General features: G+C 43.8%; 1 protein-coding gene across 1 annotated transcript in view; it reads right to left on the reverse strand.

The window, feature by feature from the left end:
* The window catches only part of ZFR (zinc finger RNA binding protein), a gene marked incomplete at its 5' end in the record, with an annotated part of 46245 nt that extends 33915 nt beyond the window's left edge, over nt 1-12330 (reverse strand). The window contains 2 exons of the mRNA XM_082013120.1: nt 11908-11992; nt 12294-12330. Coding sequence (XP_081869246.1) covers nt 11908-11992; nt 12294-12330 — 122 coding nt within the window. The remainder of the gene's footprint in view (nt 1-11907; nt 11993-12293) is intronic.
* Between the last annotated feature and the right edge of the window lie 9928 nt (nt 12331-22258).

Here is a 22258-nt window from a genome sequence, read left to right on the forward strand (position 1 = left end):
GAGCAGATCTCCACCTGCAGCCCGGAGGACCCCATGCCAGAGCAGGGGGATGCCCAAAGGAGGCTGTGACCCCGTGGGAAGCCCACGCTGGAGCAGCATCCTGGCAGGACCTGTGACCCCATGAAGAGAGGAGCCCAGGCTGGAGCAGTCTGTTCCTGAAGGACTGCACCCTGTGGCAGGGACCCAGGATGGAGCAGTTTCTGAAGAACTGCAGCCTGTGGGAAAAACTCACGTTGGAGAAGTTTGTGGGGGACTGTCTCCCGTGGGGGGGACCCCACACTGGAGCAGGAGAAGAGTGTGAGGAGTCCTCCCCCTGAGGAGGAAGGGGCGACAGAGACAATGTGTGATCAACTGACCACAGCCCCCATTCCCTGTCCCCCTGTGCTGGTCAGGGTGAGGAGGTAGAGAAAATTGGGAGTGAAGTTGAGCCTGGGGAAGAAGGGAGGAGTGAGGGGAAGGTGTTTTAAGATTTGGGTTTAGTTCTCATTATCCTACTCTGATTTGATTCGTAATAAATCAGGTTAATTTTTCCCCAAGTTGAGTCTGTTTTGCCCATGACAGTACTTGCTGCATGATCTCTCCCTGTCCTCATCTCGACCCACGAGCTTCTTGTTGTATTTTCTCTCTCCTGTCCAGTTGAGGAGGGGAGTGATAGAGCAGCTTCAGTGGGCACCTGGCGTCCAGCTAGGGTCAACCCACCACAGCACCTTTGATTCAAATCTTTGAGTTACACCCATTCTAGTTTCTACTAATATTGAAGATGGGAAATACTAAATTTTCTGATGCATAAGCATCAGAACAAGTGATACGTATTATGAAATACCACTATGTTATTAAACCTCCTAGGTAAGACTGACTGCACTGAGCTGTGACCATGTATCTTTCTCCATACTACTCTCCAATTCCATGTCAATTTAATGTTCTGGAGGGTTAGGGGCCTGGCTCACAATCTTGCAGACTTGATCCCAGAGCAAGGCCACAGCAAAAATTGGCCTTGTCCACATTGCTGTCTGGTGTATGAAACTCCTTTCACTACGTGAAAGTATGTTTTCCAATGCTGGTTTTGTTCTGGTACTTGGCAAGCTGGACGTAAGACTAACACTGCAGCTGCTTTTATGGTATCAACATTTGATACCACTGTGTACACTCAGAACTGTGATGCTGAAACAGTATAACACACAAAAATTTTTTTCTCTTTGTAAAGTCTCCACTCCAAAACACTGAGGCATCAAAGAGTTATGAAGATCCCTCCCTGCCCAATTCTACACCACAAAAATCAACTAAGCTCTAGTGTAGCTTTTAAAAAAAGCATAATTCTAGGTAGATTACTTAGGCAGGAAAATTCCAGCCTGAACATTTACATTTGTACAAGCTGTATTAAAACATCAGCAACAAAAAGTCCACACCCTGAGAACAAGCTCTGAAAACAGAAAGTGTTAGCCATCACTACTCCGTATTAGTTATTAAAATAACTGGATTAATCTCATATTTCTGTTAGTAATTTTTAGTCTCCTTGTCAAAAAACAGAATATTCAAGAAGTAATTAAAAACTAAAATTTCCTGAACTGCACAAAGATCTTCAACAAGGAAATTAGCAGTGTTTTTGATGTTGAAAAAGAAATATGGACTTTCAAAGTGGAAAAAAAGCTGGCAGTATACTTAAAATTACTAAGTCAGAAGTTGGCTAGGAGGCAGAAATTGCCGATCAATGGTAATTCATGAAATATTGGCGTCCGCTTAGCAAGGCATTGTTCTCCAGTTCCAAAACCACACAGGTTTGTCTAACTTAAATAGCTATATAATATAGGTTTATAAATAAGCAACATCCTTCCACAAAAAAGCTTAGACGAGAACTTACAACTGTTAGATCTAATACAGAACCTCATTTTGTAGTTACTTTTATATAGCAACACTGATAGAAAGTCTGGATTCCCTGTGATATATTAGCCTAAGAATGACAGAGAATTAAGAGCAATTAAGAAACAAATATTGAATTCTCTTCTGTAGAACACTTTCTTTGTGTCCTTTTCATTTCCAGCTATTGGCCTTTCCTAGTAAAAAAGTGTTGAGGCTTTTTTTGTAAAAAAGTACATTGGAAGTAGAAAGCTTTATTAATTTTTTGCATGTTAACAAGATCAAGTAAGTACAATACTTTGATATGGTCCTATCTATTTTGCGAGGCAATAGCCTCAGATTACTTAAGACTGTAAGTATTTTATTTTCCACATCAAGATACTTGTGGAGTAATCAATGCATTAAAAAAACTTAATAAGGTATTTTTGGCAATTATTGTCAGAGGAATACACTTTCAGGAAAAGGCAGTCTATTTCCATATAAGATATATATCACGTAAAAGGTATGTATAAAGGAAGCACATAAAAGGTTCCCTATAAGCCTTGTTTTTCATCACACTGACTGATTTAATTTAAAACCAAAAATTAATTGTAATTCAACTGCATGTAAGCCAAAGAAGAACAAAAATGCTGATCTACAGTGCACCTCTGTACTAACAACCACCACAGATACATTAATACTGCTGCTATTCCATCTCTGTTTAGTGCCGAACACTGAAAACTCTCTTCCCAGAGGAAAAGAACATCTTTTCTTTTTTTGCTTAGTTTTCTGAAGAGTGCGATTTTGATATAGAATTAAGGTCAGGACTAAAAACAATTTTGTCTCTACCCAAACTACCAGCTGCCTCAAAAATTACAACTTCTAAAACGTATTTCTTGCAGGTTTTTTTTTTTCATTTAAAGAAGCGATTTTCAGGCTAGCTTAGAACAACATTTAAGCTACTCTTAAGGTAACTTTTAAAATACAAATATCTTGAACTACAAAAAATCCACTAATTAAGACTTATTTCTTGAACTCTAACTATTAAGAACGTTTGAACATTTTAGAATTAAGGAAACCATATTTCATGAGACCTAACTCCCAGATTTCTCAAAGTTTCATAGTATTCTATTAGTAGCAGAAGAGCAAAAAATACAGTTTTGCAGTTTTTCTTTCAGGGATAGGAAGACTGAAATAAGTATGACCTAATTCTACAAAAACTGAAAGCAGCATTACAATCTGTGGCTTCTTCCAATAGGAAGCTAAGAAGAGGCATTACTGAACAACTAGTCAGATGAAATTTCAGGTGTGTTAATGGAAGCTGGGCTAAGTGAAAACAAAATAATAATAACACCCCCCCCCCCCCCAACAATCAAGTGAGCTTTCTTCCTCCTAAACATACTTGACAATGAACAACATAAAATGGTAAAATTAAGTATCACACTGCAGTAAGTTGCACTTTAGAAGTGACTTCTGTTTTTCTAGAGCCTGTCACTCACTATGGGCATAAAATTTTGATGAAGACTGAATATATCTTTTTGGAACTTCAATGAAAATTGTTATTTCCTATTATTACAATTTTGTGAATTTTGTTACAAAACGTTGTTTGTAATGCAATTCACTAAGAATCCAAACACAGGCCTGAAGGCAGGCAAATGTGCAATCCCCTCTTCAATTCTGTTAAATTTCAGCAGCTCCTAGTAATGTATTCTATGGTTTAACTACACACAGCCTAAAAAAGACAGTTCTTTGTAGCAATTTTGAGATTCCCTTCCTCTTTCTTGTTTCTAAAAACATCCTTGCATCACTTCATTGCAAACAAAAAATACAGATTTATGCTAGGTAACTAAACCATATACTATCAGTAACTCACCTCAAAGATGGATGCCCCTGTGTTTTCAGTAACCCTTACTGCTTTGTTAATCTCCGCATTTAGTTTCACGACCTGATTTAAATCCAATCAAATTCTGTAATCTTTTCCGCACTGTACATGACAATTGCAAGTATCTGCAACAGTGACGTAATATATGCTCTGTATCTACCTCCCTTTTCTCAGCTGCACACAATGGATAGCTCATTGCCTATATGGCTTTCTTCATTATCAAAACATTGATTTTATTCAAGTCTAGTCAACAGCCATCTTCACAATCATAACATGCAAGACAAAAAGAACTGAGTTTGACATATTATGTCTGCCTGAAAAAGCACCAGCATTTTACTTGTCAAAATCACAGATTCAAAGAATGTCTGAGGTTGGAAGAGACCTCTGGAGGTCATCTTAGAGTCCAGTCCCACTCAAGCAAGGCTACCTAGTACCAGTCACCCAGGACCATGTCCAGACAGCTTTTAAGTATCTCCAAGGATGGAGACTCCACAACTTCCCTGGGCAACCTGTGCCAGGGCTCAGTCATCCTCCCAGTAAAACAGTGTTTCCTGATGTTCAGAGGGAACCTCCTATGTTCTGGTTTGTGCCCATTGCCTCTGGTCCTGTCACTGAGCACCACTGAAAAGAGCCTGGCTCCGTCCTCTTGGCACCCTTCCTTCAGGTATTTACATACATGAAAAAGATCCCTCCCTCAGCCCTGTCTTTCCTAGGCTAGGCAGTCCCAGCTCTCTCAGCCTTTCCTCATACAAGAGATGCTGCAGTCCTTTCATCATCTTTGTGGCCCATTGTTCAACTCTTTCCAGTATGTCCATGTCTCTCTTGTATGGGGGAGCCCAAAACTGGACACATGACTCCAGGTATGGCCTCACCAATGCTGAGTTACACAGGAAGGATCACCCCCTGCCAGCCTGCTGGCAATACTTTGTCTAATGCAGCCCAGGATGCCATTCGTTGCCTTTGCTGCAAGGACATTGCAGGACATTTTGGGTGAGGAACTGGCTGGATGGCCGAGCCCAGAGAGTTGTGGTGAACGGCGTTAAATCCAGCTGGCGGCCGGTCACAATCGGTGTTCCCCAGGGCTCGGTTCTGGGGCCGGTCTTATTCAATATCTTTATTCATGATCTGGATGAGGGAATTGAGTGCTCCCTCAGTAAGTTTGCAGATGACACCAAGTTGGGTGGGAGTGTTGATCTGCTGGAGGGCAGGAAGGCTCTGCAGAGGGATCTGGACAGGCTGGATCGATGGGCAGAGATCAACTGTATGAGGTTTAATAAGGCCAAGTGCAGGGTCCTGCACTTTGGCCACAACAACCCCATGCAACGCTACAGGCTTGGGGAGGTGTGGCTAGAGAGCAGCCCAGTGGAAAGGGACCTGGGGGTGCTGGTTGACAGCTGGCTGAACATGAGCCGGCAGTGTGCCCAGGTGGCCAAGAAGGCCAACAGCGTCCTGGCCTGTATCAGCAATAGTGTGGCCAGCAGGAGTAGGGAAGTGATTGTGCCCCTGTACTCAGCACTGGGGAGGCCGCACCTTGAATACTGTGTCCAGTTTTGGGCCCCTCACTACAAGAAGGATGTTGAGGTGCTGGAGCGTGTCCAGAGAAGGGCAACGAAGCTGGTGAGGAGTCTGGAGCACAAGTCTTATGAGGAGCGGCTGAGGGAACTGGGGTTGTTTAGTCTGGAGAAGAGGAGGCTGAGAGGAAACCTTATCGCTCTCTACAACTACCTGAAAGGGGGTTGTGGTGACGAGGGTGTTGGTCTCTTCTCCCAAGTAACTAGTGATAGGACAAGAGGAAATGGCCTCAAGTTGCACCAGGGGAGGTTTAGATTGGATATTAGGAAAAATTTCTTCACTGAGAGGGTGGTCAGGCATTGGAACAGGCTGCCCAGGGAGGTGGTGGAGTCGCCATCCCTGGAAGTGTTCAAAAAACGTGTGGATGTGGCGCTTCAGGACATGGTTTAGGGGACATGGTGGCGCTGGATTAATGGTTGGACTTGATGATCTTAAAGGTCCTTTCCAACCTAGTGATTCTGTGATTCTGTGACATATTGCTGGCTCATGTTCAACTTGGGTGTCCACCAGGACCCCCAAGTCCTTTTGTGCCAAGCTGCTTTCCAGCTGGGTGACCCCCAGCATATATTGGGGCAAGGGGTTGCTCCTTCCCAGGAGCAGGACTTCGCATTCCTGTCATCCCATTTCTCCAGAATGTTGAGGTCTCTCTGGATGGCAGCGCAACCCTCTGGGTGGCATATCAGCTACGCCTCCCAGTTTTGTTTCATCAGAAAACTTGCTGAGGGTGAAGATTTAAACAGAAAAATTTCTAAATCTGGCAAATTGTCTATGAAAGGAAAGAAACTTCACTGGTATGGAAAATTGTATTACATTCTTAAAACATTCTATACTTCCTGCCTTAAGTTACTACTTTTCTAGTACCAATAATGCGACTATTTTAACCTACCATTGTTGCATTTTAGTAGCAGACAAATTTTACACATAGTTTAACACCCCAGAGTTAAGCCTACAACCATCAATCCATTTTGAGGATACAACTACAAAGGACATAACTATACCATTAAGAGAAAAGCTTCCCCTAGTGCTTGGTTCCTAAAGACATGAGCTGCAAATTTTAGCTAGTTCGCAGACTTCCCTCCTAAACATGACAAAGGACCCTCTGAGTAGTGAGGCAACTTTCTTCCCCATCATCACCTCCTCTGTCTCCCCATCATTATTCAACTGGAATACTGGCATGCAGCCCATGTTAACAAACCCAGAGCACCTTATTGCCTTTCTAATGTTGGCATACCTCCTTTGAGAGTGGGACCTCACTGACTGGAAAATAAGTCTATCAAAATCTTTTTATAAACAGCAATAGCTTACTGAAGGCTTCTTGTGTACATTAAACAAGCTAGAACAGCACGTTCAGGAGAGCACTTAAGACTAACACTGGTTGAACAAGAGAGAATCAGAACCATGTAGCTCTATCATATTCAGTGAAGTCTTGTTTGATAAAAATGCATATGCTTTAAGATGTGATACAACTCAAGATAGCATGGGCACAAAATTCACTGAAAGAAAGCATGTGGAGTTGTTATACTATGATATAGGTAAGCTCATGATAAAACTATGATTACTTTCACTCCCCATCCATTTTCAAATAGGGTGCCTATACCACAATACTGTGAGATTAATAAATGCTTTTCCTAACACAAGTTTAAGTCTAGTAGCACATTTTCACTTCAGAATAAGCCATAAGTCCTACTCAGCATTGTGCTTATCTTCCTCTTGTCCACCAGTTCAAGCCTGAATTATGTTTAGTGGTATTTTAAGCTTGGGCTAGTAGGCCTGTGTGAATTACAACCTTAATGTCTCTAAGGGACTGAACAGTTCTGAGACTAGGATCTAGTTGAAGAATCACAGAATCACTAGGTTGGAAAGGACCTTCAAGATCATCAAGTCCAACCATTCAGCGCCACCATGTTCCCTAAACCATGTCCTGAAGCACCACATCCACACGTTTTTTGACCATTTCCAGAGATGGCGACTCCACCACCTCCCTGGGCAGCCTGTTCCAATGTCTGACCAGCCTCTCAGTGAAGAAATTTTTCCTAATATCCAATCTATACCTCCCCTGGCGCAACTTGAGGTAACTGGGGCTGAAACAGAAGACAAAATTAAAGTTAATTATCATTACTACCAAATGTGAGAAAAACATTCCACCCCCAAACAATTCTCAATAGCCAACATGCATCTGCAGCATTTCACCTTCCTTTGCTGTTCTGCACCAGCCTCAAATATGCTGTAACATCACACACTGCACTTGAATTCCAGTCCAGCTACAATTGCAAGAGTTCACCTCCATACGGCTGCCTAGAAGATTGCATCTTAACCTAAACTCAAAGGCACCGTGGTCTGCTCTGGACCTTAACTGCTAGAATTGCCTTTACCTGTGAAGGCTCACCACACTTACCAATATTCACGCTACATGAAGGCAATTCAAAGCTAACAAATCACTCTTAACTATCCAAGAATCTCCCATCTGTGTCCTGTCTCATTACAGCAGGGACACAGCATGAGTATCACTAAGATGAAACTCAGACACTTAAAGATTCTTTATCATCTTAACAGAAACCAAAATCTTAACACAAGGTCAACGAAATGAGACTACCATATTTGCATGCTTCTCTGTCCAAACATTTCTCAATGCCCCCATCTCTCCACCAGCATCCCCACATTTCAATCAGCCAACTTTAGAGTAAAAGAATAACTATGCCTCTCTCCAGCACCAAATAAACAATGCTAATATTTTTTACACATGAAAGACAAGCCAATTTTAGGCTGTTCATTTTAAACTGGATAGACACACAGTGGTTCAGGTGACCTACACAGCATATACACACAGAAAAGAGGACTAGTATCACCAAATTCCACATTTATTTCAGGCTCTTCGATTAATAGTTACTTAAATAAGTAACAGATGAAGTCTGCACTGCACACAGGTTTATAACCTTAGGGCCCTAATACCACCACTAGCAGAAAGAACAAATCTGTAAAGGTATTGCAACATTCAGAGAAATTTCCTGTATTGTTATTTGCATAACCTAGTGATTCTCTCATTAAGTAATGATATTATTACCAGGTAGTGCACACAAAGAATTTTGAATGAGTGGGGCAGCAGGAAGTTTTATGCAGTGACAACACTGAAAGGAACAAGAATGCTTCTCATCCATTATTTACAGGTTTAAAGTGTACTTAGCTCTTCTGCTACCTTTGATTAAATATGAAATGAGTTAAGATTTCAAATGTGTTATCTGAAAACTAGCATTTATGAACTAGAGACAGATATCTATCCTCTTTCTTATCTAGTAAATTCAGGGAACTATACTGCCTACACCGTTACAACAGTAAATACGTTATCAACTCCTGCACACACTACACATGAATTTCCTAAATCCAAGATCTAACATCTAAGCAGCTACCAATCTGGCCTTTATAACTGCTTCAAATATCTGTATTTAACGTTAAGACTATATTCCTTGGACAAATTTCAATTTATCTTTCATGTGAAGGATAAGAGTGTGTTTGAATGATCCGCCATGGCCACACAAAAATTAAAAGCACAGGAAGACATAGTGATTTCTATGCCAGTAACATAGAAATCGTCTTTTCATCGTCTTTTCAGTTGTTTGTTGCTTCAATTTTAAGAAGCTATTTCCTCAAATTCAACAGTTCTAATATGTTCTCTCTTCACTAATATTAAAAATACAATATTCTAATTTGCATTGAGAAACTGGAATTCCAAGAGAGTTTATATTGGTCTCCAACAGGTCTAGAAGAAAAACCTAAAGAAAACCTTCATTACAAGCACCTTTCAAATACCACTCAGTTAGTACAGCAGATTTTCTCCTTCAAGTCCTGTAAGTGGGAGGAACACAACAACAGGAACAGCAACTTTCCATTTGTGGACACTGAAATTGTAAAGGGACCAGTTGTATTAGCTGAATGTTCACAAGTCCATGGGGCGTGACAGGACTCATCACCAAATACTGAAGGAGCTGGTGGATGTTACAGCAGGACCCCTCTCAATCACTTACTAAAGGTCTTGGGAATCTGGGGACGTCCCTGCTGACTGCAAGCTAGCCAGTGTTATTCTGATTTACAAGGGTGTGAGAGAAGACCCAGGAAATTACAGACCTGTTAGTCTCACCTCAGCTCCTGGAAAAATTATGAAGATCATACTGGGTGCTACTGAAAGGCATTTAAAGAACAATGCAACTGTCAGGCACAGTCAACACAGGTTGAGAATTTTTATACATCAGAATTTTTACAGCTATTTTGTCAAGAAAGAACCCCCAAAAGTGTGACCAGTAGTGTTTTTATAATGAAATTTTTTGCTACTTGCTGTAAAAACATCAGCACTAGGACTTCTAAACAGCATGTATCAAAGAACTAAGGTCTTCAATTTCAAGTATCTGATTTGCCCTCCTAAAACAATGTGCTATTTTGAGCAACTTTTTAAAAAAAATCCATGGATTAGTCCTGTGGCCAGGAAATGTTTTTGGTAGGTTTATGAGGCTCACCTATGTATTAACTATGCAGATAAACACGCATTTGTGGCTATATTATGCTGGTTTCTAAGAATGAAAGAATTTTATTACTCTACAAACTGTTACTTCAAATACTAGTAACAGTCTTAGAGGACTTGTTCCAGTATTAAATCTTTATCCTCCCCTGCCACCAGCTTCTCTTTCTCAAATATACTGGAGTGCAATATACATTTTGTAGCATTCTAAACAAGCTGCTAAGGACCTGTCAAGTCTGATTCATGAAGGTAAACTGCCTTTTAGACATTTTAAGTGACTCCTGTGTTTTCTGTTCAAAATACTAAATTCATTCTTATGAAAGGACTGCTTTAACTTTGATTGCTGTGTATCTTCACTTTCAGATGTAGTAAATATACAAAACATCTACAGAATGTAGAGTATTTTACTGATAGCAAATTAAATAGTACCTTGCACTTGCAACAGCAAAAGAAAAGGCTTCTTTCAATCAGTTTTTTCATTTTCTCAAGAAGACATTTAAAATTAACTATGAAAACAAGTTCTGAACTTCAATGTTATTCCAATTATGTTTTTATATTGCAATTTAAAAGGAAAGTTCAGATGAGCTGTTCAGGTTCGCAAGTCTAGAGACCACCTCAGCTCCACAATAAAAGAAATAGTAATTTTTAAAATTTATCTCTACTTCAAAACTGCAAACATATGGATCTCAGTTTATTATTCACTTAAAGATAATTTGTTTACGTACAAAAAAAAATTCCTGTTCAGAAACTCCTTCACACCCCATGACAACCCAGTTTCACATTTCACTGTAACTGTCAAGTAAAATATAAACATACTGTAGGCACCAAATCTTAAAAGAACTAGAAGATGAGCTAAGTTAATCCTCTCCTTTAAGTATTAAACGTTGCAGTAAATGAAATTTAAGGTACTTTATGTCCATTTCCAGGAAAACACAGATAGAAAGAATAGACTTTGAGTCATTCAAAGACCTCCATAAAACTGCATATTCCTGAAACTATGTCAGGTATGCAATTTTTATTAGCTAATTAACAGTAACATACATCTGTATTCATTTGTTAATAACCCCTCATATATTTGCTTTATCCTTCTGGTTTTCTCACTAACCAAGACTTAGGACTCAAGGAAGGTTTTTACCACAGATTTATGAAACAAATAATGCAGATTCAAATGTGGACTTTAAGGTGCTACTCCAATACAAGCCAAAAATTTGAAGATGTTCCTCACTGTATCTGCTTTTTGCCAAATTAAGTAATCTGATTTCAGAACACGTGAGATAATAGATGCTACCAGTTACTTTTTAACACTCCGATACACAGTTTGGACGCACAGAAACTAGAAAGGTACAAAGACTTGTGGGAGTATGTCTATACAAGATGTATAGTAACAGGTCCCTGAGCCCCACTAGAAGACCTGCTCCTAGTCTTAGATATCAAGGTAGGAAATCTTTTTAAAAGGTGCCTGGCCCTGAAAGTACCTTCTCTACTCTGTTACTAACACTGATTATAACACTGCTTCAATGGAATGAAGTCCCCTGCATTTTCTGATGCTTCAGCTCTTCCCTTATACATCCAGTCTCCCTTAGGTTGGATTGACATAATTCTAACCTGTGTTAAAAAGGATTCTGTCCTCCCATGCTGACATAAGCGGGGGAAAGACTTGGGGAGCAAGACCCATCTTCTCTGAAGCTAAAGGAGGAGAATTGCCCAGGGGCGGCAGACGGTAATTGGCTGGTGGTGGTGCCTGCAAGTAGCCATTTTAATTTAAGGGCCTTGGGACCTGATGCTGCCGCTGATTCTCCTCCTCCGCGGTGCCCAGCTCCACCTCCCCATCCTCACACCACTGGGGATACAGGGAGGCCCTCACCAGGACGATAAGAAAACACACCCGCGGGCGGGACAGACCAGCAGAAGGGGCCCAGGCACAACCATCCCGGAGGAGCTGGGTGCAGAAGAGGCCCCCGCATCGGGCGGGGATAGGAGCAGTCCCGGGCCCTCACCCCGAGGGGGCGGGGAGATCCCGGCCAGGACCAGGGGGCCGGAGGCGCAGAGAGGAGCGGGGGCTGCGGGCCCGGACAGAGGGCGGGGCAGGGCAGGGAGCGGTCGCGGTGGTTACCTATACTGGGCAGCAGCCCCGCTATGGGTGAATCCAAAGTAGTTGCCGGTGGCCATTTTGGCATCTTCTCCCAGCCGGCTGGGCACTGTGGCGACGATAACCGAGAGGCGGAGGCAGCGGCGGCGGTCGGGGCCATGACAGGAGGCCCGGCAGGAGGAGGAAGAGAGGAGGCGGAGGAGGAGGGGGAAGGAAGAGACGGGGACAGACAGACACAAGAGAACAGAAAGAGCGCACGAGCGCCAGGTCAGACACAGCGTCTCAGGACAACACCCCCCCCGTCCCCCGTCCCCCGCCCCGCGCGCGGGCCGCATCCCCTCCCCCTCCGCCTCCCCGCCGCCCCCCCCTGCACGCACAGACACACATACAGACCGAGCGCCGTTACTTACCATAGGTGAAAGAAACTACCGGGCATATGGGAATCATGAGTCCGACCTGGCAGCGACAGCGGCAGCTGAACTCTCAACTCTCACCCCCCCCCTCCCTCCTCCTCCTCCTCCTCCTCCTCCTCCTCCTCCTCCTCCTCACCGCCGCGCTCGCTCCCTTCCCCCCACCCACCCACCTACGGCGACAACGGCGAGTGCGCCCGGGCCGGCGCCGTGCGCACGCGCGGGATGTTCAGGGGGCCGCTGGGAGTTGTAGGCCGGCCTGCGGCCACGCCCCCTACCCCTGCCCGCAGAAGGTTGCGCTAAATGCCGCCGAGGCGCCTTGAGGCGCGGGGGTTTCTTTGTGCGCGTGCGCGGGATGTGCAAAGGTTCTTGGGAGCTGTAGTCACCGTCCCTGAGGCCCAGGCGCGACGGAGAACCGCTCCCCGGGGAGCGGTGGGTGCACCGGCCGCCTGTCCTCATCTTCCTTCCATTATCCCGTGCTCTGCACCGACACTACACCCCTGCCTGTGGACTCATATTGCAACCATAGGGTCGGTTTCTCGTTCTTGCCTCCAAAGGCACAACAGAGCGCAGTAGGTACCTCCAGTAACAGACGTGCAGGTGAAGTGGGTCACCACCACATCTGCCACATACTGGTGTTTGTCCCCACGAGCATACCGCATGCATCAGTATTTACCGGCTTTCCCACGCAAGGACATCACCAGCTGAAGCCTGACATAGACAGCAGGTACCTAATGGGCACCCTTGCAAGGCCCCACAGAACACAGCAGCTGCAGCCCGTGCATGATTGCAGACTTCACAGCGAGACCTAGGACTTGGCTAGCTTGAAACCCATTTTAGATTCACCTTGACCCCCAGCTGCAGCACCACAAAGTGCACACATCAAGAGCAACGTTGCTGTCGTCCAACTAAAATCATGTGCATGTTGTCTGGCCTGTCCCCAAGGTGCCACAGCCGACACACTCCACAAACTCATTCTGCAGTAGTTCCCATGCACTTGTTGCTCATATGAGGTAAAGCCTCGCATATGTGGGGCCCACTCATCTGAAGTTTCTACGCACCCGCAGTGCAGCAGCAAGTTTCTAGGCACCAAGCAATCCTTCGGATTGCTCCTAAAAACTGTTGGGCAGCACATTGCAGCCAGTGCAGTGACTGAATTTGCATCTGTTCCCCTTGACTCTGTTCCACCTGTTGGCAATCCTTCCCTCTGAGCAGTGGATGCTTCTCAAAGCTCTGAACAAAACAAAACTTAAATCCTCAAATACTTGCATGCCATTGGTGTACTTTGTCTGCGCGTGGTGTGCATTTTTCATAAACTAATTAAGACTTATAAAACATTTCTGGATTAATTAAAAGTGATCATTGTAGAAGTATTTGTTTTCTGTAAGCCACACCCACTCAAGATACTCCTGCTTGGGACCCCCCACCGTTCTCACAAAAGCAGGGATGTCCTTTATCCCACAGTACCTGCGGTCATCTTAGGCAAGAAGACTTCAACAAAGAGATTGTTGTTCATAAAAGAAATGAGAAGAGAAAAGTAATTTCTCATCTAAAGCTTACGTTATTGCAGCTGCCTATGAAGTATAGCTACTTAAGACATACTTGCCAATTCACTGAACATAATTTGTTGGTAATTTTTATTAGTTTTAGGCATTTAATAGTACTGTACCTCTTGTTCTTTCTTATCCTGATCAAGCACAATAGGAAAAGGGACCTGTATGGGAAAAGGAATGAATTTCCAACCTCTGTGGTGCACTTCCACTCAGAGTGCTTTTCTGTGAAGAAAGCAGCTATTGGGTGAAGACATTTAATAGCTATTGCTTATAAAAACAAAAGCCCTGATCCTGATGTTACCTACAATAATATTTCATGAGAGGGCTCTACACAAATCTTCTATAGAAGAACTTACAGGGCATGACCTCTGCCATAAGAACCTCAGTGGACTCAGGATACAAAAGTGAGAGATAGCTATAGTCTCTTCTCATTTTTATTAAAAATTGTTCATAATTGGACCACTAGATCACAGTACTTCGACAAAAAGGAAATGGAAGTTTTCTTTGTTCCACTGTCTTTCAAGTTTTTTTCAGTTATAAACCTTCCAATATAGTGACAAATACACAGTGTTCAATACACATTTCATTAAAAATATAAGCATCTATATAAACACACAGACATTCACAGACCTTTTAACACTGTAGCACTAAACCTATATTTTGCAAGTGCATATGCCTGCAACTGCCTGTTCCTTCTTCACTGATGAGGTAAACTTGAAATATTGACCATCTTTTCAAGCTTTGACTCCGCAAGCTGAAAGGAAAAAAAAAAAAGCTTTCTTATTCACGATACAGATTTCTGTCTTAGGTTTCATAATTTATTCTATCCACATAATTTCTAGTAGTTCTAATTCAACTGTTCCACTCTATATCTTGTGATTTTAGTCCTGCATGTCTGAGCATAAGCTGCTGTTTGGCAACCTGATTCAGCTGCAATTTCAGCAGAAGTTTCAGATTACTTTTCTGGGTGAATTTGGCATATTGAATCTTGAGTGCATATATCACTTTAAAAAGATTAGAACATACTTTATGAGAAGTCACACTTACTAAATGTGGCAAAAAACCCAACCAAACAAACAAAAAAAACCCAAAAGGGTTTCCCATTTTCTTGGAAAAAAACTCCAGTGGTATTATACAAGTCTTTCCCTCAGCAGTTTCTTAGTAAGAACCTGATGCTTCCTGGTGACTTTGTGAACCATTACATAACATCTATTTATGTTACTACTAGCTCGCAGGATCAAATTCATAGTCTATACTTAAAAAACCTCGGCTGGGTTATAAAACAAGATTGCATCTTTCAGACATGTGTATCAGATTCGCTTCAAAATGAAACAGTAGTAAATTTAGATTAGATCCTTTAGGGCATTTTGGACTTTACTGATTTCTTCATCCTTAACTGGAAAGAAAACAAATGGAGTGATAAAGTGCAAATCACGTGGCAGAGGGAGAAAGGCAGAAAAGCTTTAGTGAAACGTTCAAAACTTTTTTTTTTTAATAGGAAAAAGAAACTCCTCCATCTCTCTTCCTATTAAGATTACAGAATAGCCAAGAATTTCCAGAATGAAAACATACACTGGAATGCAAAACTTTACTTTGGGATTAAATAGTACAGCTACTCTATTTGTGCAAAGTTCAATGCATCTAACAATACCACAGACACAAACGGCAAGCTAGCATTCAGAAAAACAAATCTTTGACCTTCATTTCATCTATATGAAAGATCTCCAACACATGGCGAGAAGAAGAAAGCACCATACAACATGCAGTGTCACCAATCCTACTATTTTATTTTAATGTCCAAGACGCATGTCGCTGCTGCGACCACAGAACTGCAAAACTGTAGTATAAACACAATGCGGAGAACCCTCAATCTTTTGCACCTTCTCTGTAAGCCACTAAAAGTGAGCAAACATAGAATTTTTTTGTTTGTTTGGTTGGGTTTTTTTTGTTGGTAGCACATAGTGGTAAGATTTCTCAGAGGCAACCTTCCAGTTTATTTAAAAACAGACTCTGAGCTGGCCATTGTGTGACCACCAGAGGGCAGATGTAGCAGAGGATTAAAGCTTTCCTACACAGTAGAGTACAAACCATGTTAACAAAAGCAGCATTTTTATTTCCTGAAAAGGTAATTTAATACTTAGTGCTCTCTTTGTAAAAGCCCTAGATAGGAAAAGGTTTAAAATCAGTATAAGGAGTCCAATGTTGTTTTCTCACCTGGAGATTATTTCAGATTATCTACGCAGAGACAAGACATTCATCAGTTTATCTACTTTCTTATTTTTAAGAGCAGTGAAGACAAGAACCAGATGTTTTTATCACTTAAAAACCAAGGTTTTAAGTGATTAAAGCAAAAAAGTATTGCCTTTTAACAGCAGGGTTTAGACATTGAACAGTGACCGTAACCACAGAAGTGTTAATAGAATAAATAAAAGTAATTTATTAAACCACAAATGGAAGTTATCAGTGTTTAGAATATCAAATTGCAACATAAAAAACCCAACCACCCAAACTCAAGCATAACACAAAATTGTGCAAGTGTTAATGCAAATTCAAATTACAAATCATATGCACATGAGAAACGAACCAGTTACAGTATGCAAGCAAAAATACTGCCTGGCTGTATCCCTTACTCTTTCTTTCCTGACACTTTAATGAAATGAGCGTCCATATTATAGGATAACCTTCCCTTCCTCAGTCAATTTCTTCATCCACCTTTTAAACTAGTAAGTACTGAATACTAAAACTTGAAAGAGCTGTCCCTCATTCTGCTTGCTCCAAGATGTGTTTCCTACCAGCAATATGATTTGTAACTAGAGGAGTCAACAACTGCAGTTAGTGATTCTATTGCTCTGTGATCAGAAGCATCAGCCTGTATTTTTCAGCATTTGCATTTAAACCTGCATGCTAAAATTTCACTTTGAAGGAAAAGCTTCAACATTCTTCTCAAAGACATGTGTGATAGGAAATGAAGCAATCAGGCAGTAACTAGAAGAATTTAAGACCTTTTAAGGCAGCTACAGGAGGAAAGTGTCTGATGAGGGAACAAACCCATTACAAAAATCTCTTTTAAGAGCTCAGAAAGTGAACTATACCCCTTAGGGAGATAGGTGACTCAGAAGGTAACAGAAGAAATTTACCTTGGAAAAATTAAGGCTTCTTCCCCCCTTTTCTAAAGCCAGCATCTTTTCTTAGTATCTTCTTTCTTCTTTTTAAATAGAATAACATATAATAAGAGTAATCTACCAAAAAGATCAAACAGCGACTACACTCAACCATCAGAATAATTCTCAAAGAAACATATCATTACTAGAAAACAGAACATGAACTCCCCAGTTGTAGCAAACCCTCACTTCCCCTCACTGACCTGTTATTTGGGAATTCAGCTGTAAAAATAAACTTGGTGTTTGCTTTGGAGGAAATGTTGCAGGTGGGAGAAGCTAACTCATTAAGATCCAGCAGAAAAATATCTTTCTTTTAGTCATTTTGATTTATTTCAAGGCTGAAGGACTTGATTAAAAGTGCATAAAGAATTGTTGATTTGAATGCAATGCTGCTAAAACCTTACCATTCTTTGTGTATGAGATGTTGACCTATAAGAAAGCAAAGCAGATAGGGATTACAAAGACCTGAGCTGCCATTACTATCCTAATATGAAAAGGTAATAAAAGCCTTGAAAAGAATGGCTATGCTTTTTCAAACTAATATTCCACATGTGGAAACTATCTTCTGTAAAATAAGTATTTTCTTTTTTTTTTGTTGCAGTTAGGCATTAAGTATTAAAAGATCATTTTTTCATCTTCCACAGTTATACAGCTTGACAAGCCTGATATTTGCACAGTGGTGACAATTACTATATTTGCATGCATGTTATTTAATGTGCTTTGTTTTTGTATAAACAACCATAGTTTTATTTTCCAAAGGTCAGGCATGTATATTTTTGTGTATTGTAACTGTGTCCAATATATAACTGTGTATTTTTCTATTTTTGTTTTGCAACATATATAGCAACATCATGAAAAGGCTAATTTCCAAGAATTTGTTGAAAGAGTGCACTTCTAATTTCTGGTATTAACTTCCTGTTTTCCTGCTATTAAAGTGAAAAACTGGCTAGCCAGTTTACCTCAATTCATGGTGTTGGCTGTACAGACCTCATGGATCCCTTCTAAAAATATCTTTGCCCACCTCCCTGAAGGATTTCTTTCAGAAACACTGCTTAGGACTTGCATCTGCTCCTGCTGACTTTGGGGGACTATCCCATCTTGAAACACAATGTTTATCCTTCTTGCCCATGTTAATAATAGGGATTTCTGGAATTTAAAAAAAGCCCAAGACTTTTCATTTTCAACACTTTGTTAAGAGGTATTTGTTCTTGAAACTGGAGAGGCTGATCACCCACCACCCCACTCCACTGGTATCAATAATAGCTTTATCTGGAAGCTAGGACTGGGACTGGAGTTCGCTTCCTATTTCTGATAGTTTCCTGGCACTTTTTATGAAAAGCTTGCATTGTCATGGTAACAAAAGAACAGGTCTGGAGGTAGTAATAGTGAGAAAAGAACTAAACTAAACTGAAAATGGGTATCTGAAGCACTGGCATCCTGACATGCTTACAGCACAACTACATGACTGTATTGGGTTTATGTGACAAGGTTTTGGTAGTGGGGAGGCGAATCTGAAAGAAGCTTCCCCTGATGTCCAACAGAGCCAGTGCCAGCTGCCTCCAAGACGGACTCGCTGCTGGCCAAGGCTGAGTCCAACAGCAACGGTGGTAGTGCCTCTGGGAGAGCAGAGTTAAGAAGGGGGAAAAGTAGCTGTGCAACAGCAATTGCAGCCAGAGAGAGAAGTGAAAATATGTGAGAGAAGCAACTCTGCAAGACACCAAGGTCAACGAAGAAGGAGGGGCAGGAGGTGCTCCAGGCGCCAGAGCAGAGGTTCCCCGGCAGCCCGGGGTGAAGCCCATGGTGAGGCCAGCTGTGCCCCTGCGGCCCATGGAGCTCCATGCTGGAGCAGATCTCCACCTGCAGCCTGGGGAGGGCCCCACGCCGGAGCAGTGGGATGCCCGAAGGAGGCTGTGACCACATGGGAGGTCCACACTGCAACAGGCTCCTGGCAAGACCTGTGACCCCATGGGGGACCCACTTTGGAGCAGTCTGTTCCTGAAGGACTGCACCCTGTGGCAGGGACCCAGGATGGAGCAGTTTCTGAAGAACTGCAGCCTGTGGGAAAAACTCACGTTGGAGAAGTTTGTGGGGGACTGTCTCCCGTGGGAGGGACCCCACACTGGAGCCGGGGAAGAGTGTGAGGAGTCCTCCCCCTGAGGAGGAAGAAGCGATAGAGACAATGTGTGATCAACTGACCACAGCCTCCATTCCCTGTCCCCCTGCGCTGGTCAGGGTGAGGAGGTAGAGAAAATTGGGAGTGAATTTGAGCCTGGGGAAGAAGGGAGGAGTGAGGGGAAGGTGTTTTAAGATTTGGGTTTAGTTCTCATTATCCTACTCTGATTTGATTCGTAATAAATCAGATTAATTTTTCCCCAAGTCAAGTCTCTTTTGCCCATGACAGTACTTGCTGAATGATCTCTCCCTGTACTTATCTCAACCCATGAGCTGCTTCTTGTATTTTCTCTCCTCTGTCCAGCTGAGGAGGGGAGTGATAGAGCAGCTTTTTTGGGCACCTGGCTCTTGTGACCCTGTTTGAGCCAGGGTCAACCTACCACAACGACCCGTTGGTGCAAACACTAATAAACAAACCATACCAGGCTGTTAGTCTTGTGTGAAGTTGCATTGACTACGAGAATATTTTAACATCAATAAATCTGATCATAAACTGAATGGAAGTGCAGGGTCAAATAAGTAACACAGGAAGGCACAACGTGAAACCACTAGTGCTCTGGCAGCATGCTTCATCTACTGCCATTTAGAAAGGCTGCTAAAAGTCTTCTCCTTTCACAAAGATGTGGGCAACGGATCCTTTCCCCAACTCCCCTCCAAAGAGATGTCATTTCGGTTTATCTCAGAAGCTGTTGCATACTTGTGTAGATGAACTAAGCCTGTCGCATCTCTTCAAGTCCTAACATGGTAGACAGCATTAGCAGGGCATTTCAGGATGCAGGGCTTTCTGGTGTCAACGTGCTACAGGAAACAGGCAAGATTGTCAGGTCATGTTTTGAAGGGTTCTTTTTGCTTGGAGGGCTTTTAGAAAGTAGGTGTTTAGAAGGGGAGCAGAGATTGTTTTAACTTTCAGTCTCCAGCCCTTCAGATGTGCGCTTGACCCACAGTGACTGCCAAGATGCGTGCTCTCAAGCTCACCCGCCCCACCAGCCGTAAAGCCCTCGGGAAGAAAAGGAAACCCCAGACGCCCGGTGAGCGAAAAGGGAACCGGCGCTTTCCTGAACAACGCCTCAGCTGCTGCCTAGCGCTGCGGTTTCGGTATGCAAAGCCGCGGCCTCACGGCGCTTCCTCGGGCACGGCTGCTGGCCGGGCGGCTTCGAACGAGATCGAGGAACCGCTGCGGCGTGCGAAAGAAAACAGCCATTTACGGATTTTTCTCTTTCCTTTTCAAGCCTTCCTCCCTTAACAGGGCACTAAGGGCCCTCCTCCCGCCGCCGTCCCCTCCCGCTCCCCCCGCAGCCCGTCAGCGGAAGGCAGGCGGCTGGTGATGGCCTGACTCCGGCGGCACCTCGCCTCAGCGGGGCCACAGCCCCGAGGGGTGCCGCCTCCAGGCTGGGCCGCGGAGCGAGCAGGGCTCTGCCCTCAGCCACACAGAGTTCCTGTCGGAGGGCGTGTTTCTGCCCTCCTTGGTGCTTGGCTGGCGATAGATACAGCGACCGGCCCCGGGGAAGACGAGCGCTGCCGCCCCGCCCCCTGAGGCGAGATCAACGAAAACGAGTAACAAAGGGACGCGTCCCCTTTAAGCACCTCCCCGCCCCTCCACGTGGTACACAGCAGGGGCGGGGATTCCGCGGTGTGTCACTTCCGTTCCTCTCGTGGGGTAGCAGCGCGCGGAGCACGACGTGAGTATTGGGGTTCCCCCCTCGCGCCCCACTTAAGGCTGCCGCCATTTTTTCTGTCCCCCGTCGGCGGCTGCCGGGGCATCGGCACGTGCCTGCCGGCGCGGGGGAGGCGCGCTGGGCAGCCGTGGCGAGGCTTCCCCTGTTCCTCGAGTGCCTGTTGTGCCCTGCTGGGGGGATGCCCCGCTGTGGAGCGGGCCTGGGGCAGGAGGAGGAGCCGCTGTCGAGGAAAAGCTGCCATGTTGGGGGGGCAAAGAGGATTTGAGTGAGGGAGAAAATGGCGGCGGGGAACCGCCCGGCTCCGTTCCCCCCACGCCGGGATCTGAGCCTGCCCGCTAACGACCCCCGACCCTATATCTTTTTTTTTTTTTGGTGCTGCCTTTTCTCCGCCGCCGGTGACTTGCAGCCCACTGGCTGCCACCCCGCCGCCGGAGGACCTGGGCGTTCTTGCCCGCGCCCCCCTGTTTGGGTCCTCGCTCCTTTCCCCGGGGGGCAACACGAGCCGTGGAAAAGAGGCATAGGGGAGGAAAATGGCGCCTGGGATCCGCCTGCCTGGTGCTCCTAGCTCGTCCTCGCTTGTTTTCCTCCTCTCCCTTTCTTTCGTCCTTCCGCTCACGGGTGCTTCGGTGTCTCCTCACGCTTTGCCTGCCAGCCTCTCCCGAGGGGCACCGACCACCCCCCATTTCTTTTTCCTCCAGCGTCCGCCCCCACCTTCCTCCATATTGTCACTCCCTCACCCTAGTGCGGACCCTGGGGTTGTCCCCTGCTGGTGCCCGCGGCGTTCGCGTATCAGTCTTTTTCGACTCCCCGATTTCATGCCATCGCTGTGCTTATTTTTACATTGTCCCATTACAGTTCTCCTCTGCCTCCCATCCTGCAGTGTGGCTTAAGTCTGCTTTGCCGTGCCCAGTTTCATTTTCAGTGCTGCAGCTTCCATCGTTGTGATCCAAGTTATTACGACAGAACTTACCCAACTTTAGAATCTCATTGACTCATTAGCGTTATTCGACTTCCATTTTTTGTTTGCATATGGTTTATTTCACTGTCAGTTCAAAAACACTGCTATTCCTTTTTCTTTCCTGAGATACGTTTCCTTAATCTTTTCTTAGCCTTTCCTAGTTGAAGTTTGTTTCACTCAGTTTCTCTCTGGGATTTCTTCTCAGTTTTAATTCTGAAAGAACAAATGAGCTATGTGTGTGTTACAAAGAGTTTCTAGTAGCAGGCAAGATGTGCAACTGCTATATCTAACCACACGTTTGCATACTACAGTGATGTAGAAGTACACCTGGCAGCATGCATTCAAGGAAAGTTGAATGTCCAATTGCCTAGAAAATGAATAGACTCTAGTGACTGATGTGTTGAAGCTGCAGTGGAAATATTAATTGCAATACTGTAGTTCACTG

This window comes from Phaethon aethereus, assembly GCF_964289735.1.
Source record: "Phaethon aethereus genome assembly, chromosome: Z".
Taxonomy (NCBI): Eukaryota; Metazoa; Chordata; class Aves; order Phaethontiformes; family Phaethontidae; genus Phaethon; species Phaethon aethereus.